Raw genomic sequence first — 10,313 nt, 5'->3', positions numbered from 1 at the left:
GCGTTTTGCAGGCTAGGGCAGCGCTAAAGCCCGCCCATCAGTGCTGGTGACATCATAGGGCTCACTGCTGGGCGGAAGACTCCTCGTGGCAGCCCTATGGAGAGCCAGGTACGTCACTGGAACTCTGAAAAATGCCTTTGCCCTGCGCAATTTAGTGCAGGGCAAAGGAGACCAAGTCAGGGGGCTGCCTGGGTGAAAATGGGGATATGTCCGGGTTCAGCTCTGAACCCGGACAACCCATTTAAGTGACAGAACTGATTTCACTAAACACAGAGTATAACAAAAAGATTTACACAAAATAAGAAAAAAGCATTTTATTTGGAAAATCTATGATCACAGCAAAGTTCTTCAAAATCATGGCTCTGTGGATAGTAACACAAATACGATACCTGCCAAAAGTATGGACACCTTTTTTATTCCATGGTTTTTCTTGTTCTTTGTTTTTTTCATTGTAAATTCATATTAAAGACATGGAAACGACGAGGGAACACATATGGAGTTAAGTAGTAAATAATCCCAATCCAGAATGTCTTATACTTTAGATACTTCACAGTTGCCCCCTTTTGGTTTGATGACAGCTTTGAACAGTCTTGGCATTCTCTAAAGAAAAAGTTGCTATATGGCCCAACAGACATCTACCCAACATCTCCTACCTGGCATAGATTTCAGTTTCTGATGAGCAGACATCCCAAACAAATGTATTAGATATAAATTTGGGGAAATTGAATACCAACACAGCATCTGATTAAGCTGAGCCCTTCAGAAAGGTTATAGATGCCTATGAATCTGGAAAGGGAGGATGCACAACCAATAGCATATCAATCATTAAAAAATTTAGAAAGTGAAGATTTTGAACAACTGCAAATGGTCTAGACCAGTCTGCAAAATGCAAGAAAGAGAGTAGACACCAAGAAATCCAGATTCAAAGGGTTGTCTCTTGGCCAATACGAAGTGGGAGACATGACACCTGAGCCTTATTTGTACAAGCTTCAAAGAATGGGCAAATAGACCTCTGTTACAGTGAGGAGAATCAAGGGACAGGTACTATGAATTGTACTTGTCCCTTATGAATTTTCTGACTCGGATAATGAATTGGAAGGGATGCTCTGAAACCCGTGCCAAGGTCTCAAAGTAGAAAACAGGTTGGGAACAATAAAACAGTGATTTTATATTCAGAGCAGTTAGAACTCAATGTGAATTGTTGCTTCTCCTACCCTCAAGGCAACAGAAAAGACTACTGTTTGTAGGTGTTGGGTCCACTGTTGTTTTCTCCCCTTCATTGTATTACTGTTTTGCATGTCATGTTATTTTGTCTTGTAATACCTTTTTGTATTAAAGCTTTAAACTTTAATGTTTAGTCCTTGTGCACTCTAATAATCCATAGCCTTTGTAAAAGAGTTATGCTTAAAAGTAGTGTGTTCCTGTGAGTGTTAGCAGATTGGAGTCCCTTTGGATGTAACAGGTCATGGCAACAGATATTTGGGGGGTGTGGACTTTGCTTTAAATGTGATTTATGCCAAATTTGTAGACTGAACTGGACAAAAAGTACAATATTGTGTTAACGGAGGTAGATCAACTGTTTGCAGTCAAGCCCACATCACGAGCTGGGACACTGTGAACATAACACGTTTAGAAAAAACACCTGGGCAACAATATAGTTTACATAGTAACACCTGCAAAGTTTATCCAGAGAAAGGCAAAATAAAAAAAACACATGAGGTAGGAGCCAATTTTCCATATTTTCAGGGGATAAATTCCTTACCTGCTCCAATTAAGCAATTAGAATAACACCCTGGATCAACACTCCTTTTCCCAGAATTCTATCTACTATGGATAGAAGATGCAGATAGCATTATTTGGCCACAGGAACAAAAGACATGTTTGTCAAAGATTATAGACAGCATCTCATAAGAAATAATAAATACATTTAAGTTATTATTTATATAAAAATCTACATGGGGAGTTCTTCCTCCTTTACTGTGTGCCTCTAGCTTATCCAGCAGTGTGGGTGGAGATATGAAAACAGTAAGAAGAAGCGAGGTTCATGGGGACAATTCATCTTCACTGCTCTGCTCTGCTCTTCGATTCTTCCTTATATCCACCATGTTTGGCAGATCCAGGCTAATGCTACCTAAAAATAAACTCTCTTATTGGGGGTGGATGTGAATATGGTTTCCCCTTTGTGTAAATTCTCTAAATCTCAAAATTTGATTTCATTGTTAAAAATTTTCATATACAGAACATCAAAATGATTTATCTCCATGAATTTTCTCATGTGTAATGAGATTTGACTTTTGCGTAAAACATTTTCCACATTCTGAACATGTAAATGGCTTCTGTCCTGTGTGAATTCTTTGATGATCCTCAAGACTGGCTTTAGTAAAAAAACTTTTCTCACATTCTGGACATGTAAATGGCTTCTCCCCTGTGTGACTTCTTTGATGATTCCTAAGTTTTGTTGTAGTAATGAAACCTTTTCCACACTCTGAACATGAATATGGCTTCTCTCCTGTGTGACTTCTCTGATGAACAACGAGATGTGATTTATCTGTAAAACTTTTCCCACATTCTGAGCAAGAATATGGCTTTTCTCCTGTGTGAATTCTCTGATGTACATCAAGAATTGACTTCCTTGCAAAACATTTCCCACATTCTGGACATGAATAAGGCTTCACTCCTGTGTGACTTCTCTGATGTATAATAAAACCCGATATATCTTTATAACACTTATCACATTCTGAACACGAATATGGCTTCAATACAGAGTTACTTCCTTGATATATAATAGCACTTGATTCATCTGTGTGTATTCTCTCATGTCTAACAAGATATGATTTCTCTGTAAAACATTTCCCACATACTGAACATGAATACGGCTTCTCCCCTGTGTGAATTCTTCTATGATCCTTAAGTTTGGTTTTCGTAACAAAGCATTTACCGCATTCTGAACATGAAAATGGTTTCTCCCCCGTGTGAACTCTCTCATGTTTAACAAGATCCGATTTATTTGTAAAGCATTTCCCACATTCCGGACATGAAAATGGCTTCTCTCCTGTGTGACTTCTCTCATGTATAATGAGACCTGATTTATTTGAAAAACATTTCAAACACATTGTGCATGCAAATCTCTTCTCTCCCGTGTGAATTTTCTCATGTTTAGTAAGATCTGATTTACATTTAAAGCAGTTCCTACATATTGAACATGAAAATGGTTTCTCTTCAGTGTGAATTCTCTCATGTTTAACAAGCTGTGATTTGTATGTAAAGCATCTCCCACAAACTGAACAAGAAAATTGCTTCCCTCCTGTGTGAATTCTTCTGTGTGCATATAGACTTGATCTTTGTTTAAACTGTTTTCCACATTCCCCGCACTGAATGCTTTCACCCCCTTTCTGTCCGGTACTTGTGGTAACAATCTGTGATTGGTCTGGAGAAGGTTCCTCATGATTAGGAGGATTATATGATGGAGCTGTACTTTGAAGTCCTGGATGTACATTATGGGTAATGAAGTTCTCTCCTGAAGAGCGCTGCCCAATATCTTCACCTTCTATTTTATAATCTAGTGAGAACATGACATTTTCATCAGACTTCTTACAGAGATGTTCTGTTAGGATTTAAAAAAAAAGATTTTGTGTTAAGATGTTAGAAAAATTAAGTATCATACATTTTTTGACCTGTTTTTGTAATCAGATTTATGGATTTAAGGTTTAGTAAAGAAAGGGAGTTCAATCTATCAGGTCCAGGTTCAATCTATCAGGGAGTTCAATCCATCAGCATATGTACATTTACATTTACCTTTCTTTTTTAGTCTCTACAGTTGAGAGACACATTAGAATTCCAGACTGAAAAGCTTGCAAAGAGGATGGATCTGACCTGCGGCTGTCCGGAAAAAGTTTATATAACAAGCAGAGTATGTCACAATAGGAACACATGCAAGGTGACAAGCCAGAAGGGGGCGTTCTAGCATTCATTGTGCTCGTTACTTTGGAGGATAATCTGCTTCCACACTCGCCTTACGCATTAGGCTACTAAGGAGTTAAGCAACCTTCAAATACGTCCTCACATCCACGTACAAAGCTGACACCACCCGTTAGTATAACCGATGTCACACCCCGGTTACAGATACACAGCGCTCACAGGAACAAACTTCAACAATACGTCCAGCAAACCTCTAGCATACTGACCTTTGAGAGTAACACAACAAAGAGGTACTTAGAGGGTGCGGATATTTACAGCATCAAGCAACGACTTACTACATTTAATATACAAAAAGGTATAGTACTACCAGGTTACAAAACAATGACAAAAAACACACACACACATATGCAAACAGTACAGCAATAAAAGGGTTAAAATTATAAAATGCATACAAATTAGATAGGTGGGATCAATGATGGGAGAGCAGCTGCTCAGACCTACAACTAGATGTATCTAGGGGATCTGACCCTGTGTGGTTTGCTGTATGAATTTTGTTTAAGTGTCTTAGCCGTCTTCCCCCCCCCCCCTAGTCATGTGACAGGAAGCAGGCTGATGACATGCAAAAAGTGGCAAATTGTATAGCATACTCCTAATCGGAGCCAAAATTATTGTAGGTATCCCTGAGATGGATAATATAACTGACAAGTTTTACAGGTATTTTTACCGACCCAGGCATACCAAACATAAATATGAAATAGTATTCATTTCCACCAATATGTAATTCCGTAGGTTTCCTAAGGTTGAACATTCTGGAGCTTGAGACCGAAGAAGCCCCCAGTTCTCTAATCACAAGACCATAAGTTATTCATAAAAAAACATGAATTATGACAGGACGGCTTTTGAAGTATATCTTCTGGTCTATTGGTATCTACAGCCCTATTCCAAGCTTTGGATGGGCTGGAGACTGTGGCATGCATTAATCCCATTAACATCTCTGTGTTACCCAGAAACCAGCACACTTTGGCCTTTTGTCTTATAATGACTTTATTTGCCCCCTCAGTTTACAACATCCTAATAAGTTCCCATTTGTCCAGATTTTTGGCATCATAACAAGTTTATAAAAAGTTCTAGATTATTATTAATCTCTTTAAACTATATGATGGATATGTCTGTCATACACACGTGAATCATGTATGGAGCGGACTCATGAGCTAGTGTCACGGAAGGTAAGATAAGGGAAGGAAACAGAACATGGCAAAGCAAACAAAACAACTGACTAGGCCCCAAATGCTAGGGAACAAAGGGGTCACCTCTTAGCAATCCCTAAAACACTTTCCCAAAGCTGCTATGCCCATGTGCATATCTCGATGGTAGATATGCACATTCCCACATATCTAAGACTATAACACACTGAACCAAACCCTCATCTGTAGGAAGAGGGAAAAAGGCACCCAGCTCCTTCAACAACCGAAGGAGCTAGCGAAACCCTAGAGGCCTAGTCAAAACAGACACAGAAGGAACAAGGGAAAAGGACTTATCTAGAGATGTGTTGGAGCAGACGATCCACCAAACTTCCAGAGCTCATACAAGTCAGAACTATAACCCGCAAAGGCTATAGGAAGAGGGAGGAATAAATAGCCTCACCAATTACCTAAAGAGCAAGACCTGGGAGGAGGTGGGATTCTGCTTAAACCCACAACAAAACAAATAGTCAGATCGAGTCACGTGCAGCAACTCTGACAGATCTACTCAGAACACCCAGAGGGCAGGGCGTGACAGCTAGGTCCACTCAATACGCAGTAGGTGGTGGCTGACACGTGGCTACAGTGACTGGGATTGGAGCCAACTCAAATCCAGGTCAATTAACCCTTCAGATGCCATGGTCAATAGTAACTACAGCTAGGGTTGAGCAAAGTAAGCTTTGCATCATAGATCCAAAGTCACTTTGGTCAAAACTTCGTTTGAATGCTGTATGGAGATTCGTCTCTGTATAGCAATCAAATGTATGGGCTCCGGCGAGGGAAATTGGTTATTACCGAAGTCTCTCGGATTTCACCTCGCCAGAGCCCATACATTTTCATGCTGTACGGAGACGGATCTCTGTACAGCATTAAAACAAAGTTTTGAACTAATCGACTTTGGATCTTAGATCCGAACCACAGCGAATGAGAGATTAGATCCAGGGAGGAGGCTCTCACTGTCCTCCAATCTGAACTTCTGAAGTGAAACCATTGCATTCTGATCAGATGCTATTACATATAAAAACATATTGAAAATATTAATTCATATAAAAATTCAAACTCCTTTCCCCAAATATAAACAATTTAAAAATATAAGGATCATTAGCATTGTCAAGTCCCAAAAATGCCCAAACGTAAAATATACTTATTAATGGGGGGGGGGGGGAATTTACAATAGCTGATCTGCTGTTTTTTTGCTTGATTCACCTCCCCAAAAAAATTTTGGGAAAAAGGTGATCAGAATCATACACACTCCAAAATGGTATCAATAAAAAAAATACAGATCAGCCTGTAAAAAAGGAGTATTCACACAGCTCCATGGATGGAAATATAAAAACATTATGGGGGTCAGAAAATGGTGATGCAAACGACACATTCATTTTTTTTCAAACTTTTTTTTAAGTATTAAAACACAAGAAAAACGATTAAAATTTGGTATCTCTGGAATCATATTAAGCCGATAAATGAAGGGAACCGGTCAGTTTTGCTGAGTAGGATACAATATAATAACAAAACACATAAAATTAAAAAAAATTCTCCCAATTTCACCATAATTAGATTTTTTTCAAGATTCCCAAACACCATATACAATATTAAATAGTGTTTTTGTCCCTCATACGGCTATGTGAACAGAAAAATAAAATCTCACGGCTCTGGAAAGGCAGGGAGAAAAAATGAAAACAAAAAAAAACACAGCTTTGAGGTGATGTCTAAAGCGGTGGGAAATTATCAGCACTGTTTGAGGTATGACTACACTGTCTATAGTTACAGATACTCAGGACTATGTGCTGGGACTGATACGGTATGGGAAGGAACCCATCTGCTAACCAGGACCCCATGACCCCAGAAAAGGGCAGCTTGGGTCAAAGACGCCGACCATCTAATTGTGTTACCAAAAGATTACTGACCAGATATCATAAAATTCAGACAACATCTACCAGTGCGACACCGGCCCCGACACACCTGGACCTTGTGTGAAGGAGTGTTGTACTATTTCTCATACACCCCTTGATTTTCTATTTAATTGACCCCGCTGTTATTTACCCTGATGTACCCCGCACAGCTTACACATGCCGCATGCCAGTCCTTCCTCCTGGAGCCCTGCTGTATACTCAGGAAGCTGATAGAGAAACAAGGTGGAGCCTCAGCTGAAGAAACCTCCCAATTTCCTTCCTCCATTCATGATTCCATACCTGTGGTCACATGGACTGGAATGTCCTCCTCCTCCTCACTCTTACACGGGGGATCGCCCATCATCCGCTCTTCTTCATCCTCCACTTTAATATCAGTCACATCTTCCCCCCGATTTGTCATCTGTAACAATTCAGGACAATACAGCAGACAGGTGGGAAATCTAACAGATCCCCATAAGAGACCCCCACCATCTATGACCCCTCTATGACTGCAGGACCCCCTATATAGATGTGTATAGGGCTCAGCTCCATCTACCTGATGGTTCTCTGGGAGCTTCTCCTCTGGACAGTCCTGGGAATACAGAGGACGGGGACATCTCTCGGGGGGATTTCCTTCTATGATTCCATCTGTAGAAAACACACAAGGACAGGAGAGATTACTACATGTGATGATGGGAGTATTATCCAGGTGACCCTCAAATTATACATAAAAGTCACCCCCCACCCTTCTTACACTGCTGAGCGCCCCATAAATCCATCTTCTCTTTTGCTTCATCTTTAACTTCAACCTTAATATCAATCAGATTTTCATCATGAACAAGAAAAAAAAAAAGTAAAATAATCTTTGGTTTAATGACGTTAAAATCAAATTCTGAGGAGACTTCAGCTCCATCTACCTGATGGTTCTCTGGGAGCTTCTCCTCTGGACAGTCCTGGGAATAGAGAGGACTGGGACATCTCTCGGGGGGATTTCTCCTCCCGGATCCATCTGTGGAGACACAAGCACACAGTGACTGAATACATGGCCTCTTCTCTCAGCTCCTTCACTTCTAGGTTTAGTGACCGAGGTCTAAATAACAATGTTCTGCTCCTCACCAACCTTCTGATAAACCCCACAGATGATGAGAACAGGGGTCCTGTGCCCTCACATGGATGGAGCGGTGGCTGTAGATGTCTGCTGCTCTACTCACTGCCAGTGGAAATGCTGGAGATAGCTGAGAGGACGTCTGCTCCATCCACTCCATTCACAAGGAGGACACGGGACCCTCGTTCTCATGATCAGAGGGGTCTCAGTGGTCACATATTTATCCAGTCCTGTGAATAGGCATGTCACCATATTCTGACTCCCGTAAATTGAGAGCTCATTTTCTGTGGGGCGAGCTGGAGTTTTTATTGGTACTATTTTGGGGTACATATAACTTTTTTGATCATATATTTTGGGGGAAGGATAGGATTTTGTTCACAGCATGATTTTCATATTTCATTTTTTTGAACATGACAATAGAAATTATGTTTATTTTTACATGATAAATAGTGAAAAAATTTGAATTTGTTATATTTTGCTTTAATAATATCTGGAAAAACTTTATTTCTTTTAGTTCCCTATGGGTCTTGAATCTGTGATCCGTCTGACTCCAGAGGCAGGGTATAACAGAAGAACCAAGATGGCGGGCCTTCATTATATCTCAGGATGCCATTACCACCGACCAGCGCCCGAAAATTGTGTTGCAGAGAAGGGAACGATCAGTTGACAAAGGAAGCCCCCATGTCTGCCCAGCTGCAGTGGATGTTATGGACCACAACATCTTTTGTTGGGTGTCATCTCTGTATCACAACTCCTGACCCCGCTCCTCACATTCCCTCCTGACCAGTGACGTTCATGTACCTCATTGGTCATTAATAAGTTAAGTCCTCGTTATCCACAGATGACTCCCATCCTCCGGCTTCTTACAGGAGAGGTCGGATCATTTATAACCAGAGCAGACTGTGCTCCGCTGCGGATAACAGAGAGGAATAACCCCGGCCGGTCTGATGGCCTCCACCGCTATATCCATCCCCTGCTGCAGAACATCCACATTTACATATATGGGGCGGATTTCAGGAGCGGAAACCTCTACAACAAACCTGCCATGTGTGAACACACCCTAATGCAGCAGTACAGTAAAGCGAGGAACGTGTGTGTGGAGCTCAGGGATCGGCCGCTGATCAGGGACGTCTGTCACCCCCTCAGGCTGCCCGATTCATCTGCACCCCCCATGTGACCCCACGCCTATGTATCCTGGAGCAGATCCTCAGAGTAAGAGAAAACGGAGCCCATGACATATTGTGCAGCCTCCGCAGCTAGAACACTCCGGGCCGTACATCTACTGCTAGAAGACACATGTCCGCTCTGACAGGACCACAGACTGGAGGAGGAGAGAGAAGAGCCTTGTGATCCCACCTTCTCCTCCATTCACACATAGCACCTTGTGTCTTCTCTGCTTGTGGAGTGACTAGAGGATCCCAGACATGAAGGGAGGAGAACTACTAGAAAGTGACTATGGAATAAGGATGTGTTCACACCACGTCTGAGCCTTCCTTCAGAGGTAGATATCAGGAGGGTTTCCTAACGTAGATCTCTGATAGAAGGAGGTGACGTCTCCCCTGTACAGTCCTATCATTCTATATAGTCACACAGGGGCAGACGTCACCCATAAGCCCCATGTATACGGCACGGCGCAGGTTTTCCTGCAGGATCCTTTGTATAGACTAATGTCATCTACTGTACCGGCCGATGGAGGCCAAGAGGACACTATATCTGTCAGGGGGATGGAGCCTATGGAGAAGTGTGATGTATATGGGAAATGTAGGCTCTAACGTGATGTGACCGGAGAATAACATGTGGAGCTCCTACATTACATGTCATTACACACGTGTACACACTGCACATGACCAGGCTAAGGCTTTAACATGGCCTCTTATCACCTCGTCTCTTCTTACCTGATGATGTCAGAGGCCGGGGAGCCTCCATCATGGCCTCCTTGTACAGATCCTTGTGTCCTTCTACATACTCCCACTCCTCCATGGAGAAATAGACCGCCACATCCTGACACCGTACAGGAACCTGACAACACAATGACACCATTATCACCCAGACCCCTCCAGTGCTGTTACTGGAGAATTTCCCAGCATTCCCAGCAGTGTCACCTTTCCCGTCAGCAGCTCAAGCATCTTGTGGGTGAGTTCTAGGATCTTCTGCTCA

At 41.8% G+C, this 10,313-nt stretch overlaps 1 protein-coding gene across 1 annotated transcript; it reads right to left on the bottom strand.

Annotated features, from left to right (window-relative positions):
• Nucleotides 1–326: 326 nt before the first annotated feature.
• Nucleotides 327–7,338, bottom strand: LOC122933862 (oocyte zinc finger protein XlCOF6.1-like). The gene is made up of 2 exons (XM_044288944.1): nt 7,122–7,338; nt 327–3,604 (listed from the first exon to the last, which is right to left on the bottom strand). Exon 2 carries the CDS (start codon nt 3,570–3,572, stop codon nt 2,244–2,246), a length of 1,329 nt encoding a protein of 442 aa, XP_044144879.1. The 5' UTR covers nt 3,573–3,604; nt 7,122–7,338; the 3' UTR covers nt 327–2,243.
• Nucleotides 7,339–10,313: the final 2,975 nt, after the last annotated feature.

This window comes from Bufo gargarizans, chromosome 4 (genome assembly GCF_014858855.1).
Source record: "Bufo gargarizans isolate SCDJY-AF-19 chromosome 4, ASM1485885v1, whole genome shotgun sequence".
In the NCBI taxonomy this organism is placed as follows: Eukaryota; Metazoa; Chordata; class Amphibia; order Anura; family Bufonidae; genus Bufo; species Bufo gargarizans.
This window is presented reverse-complemented; position numbering and strand designations above follow the sequence as displayed.

What these genes read in the sequence shown, in the direction of transcription:
- LOC122933862 (XM_044288944.1), bottom strand. Translation starts at nt 3,572, where the DNA reads ATGTTCTCACTAGATTATAAAATAGAAGGTGAAGATATTGGGCAGCGC.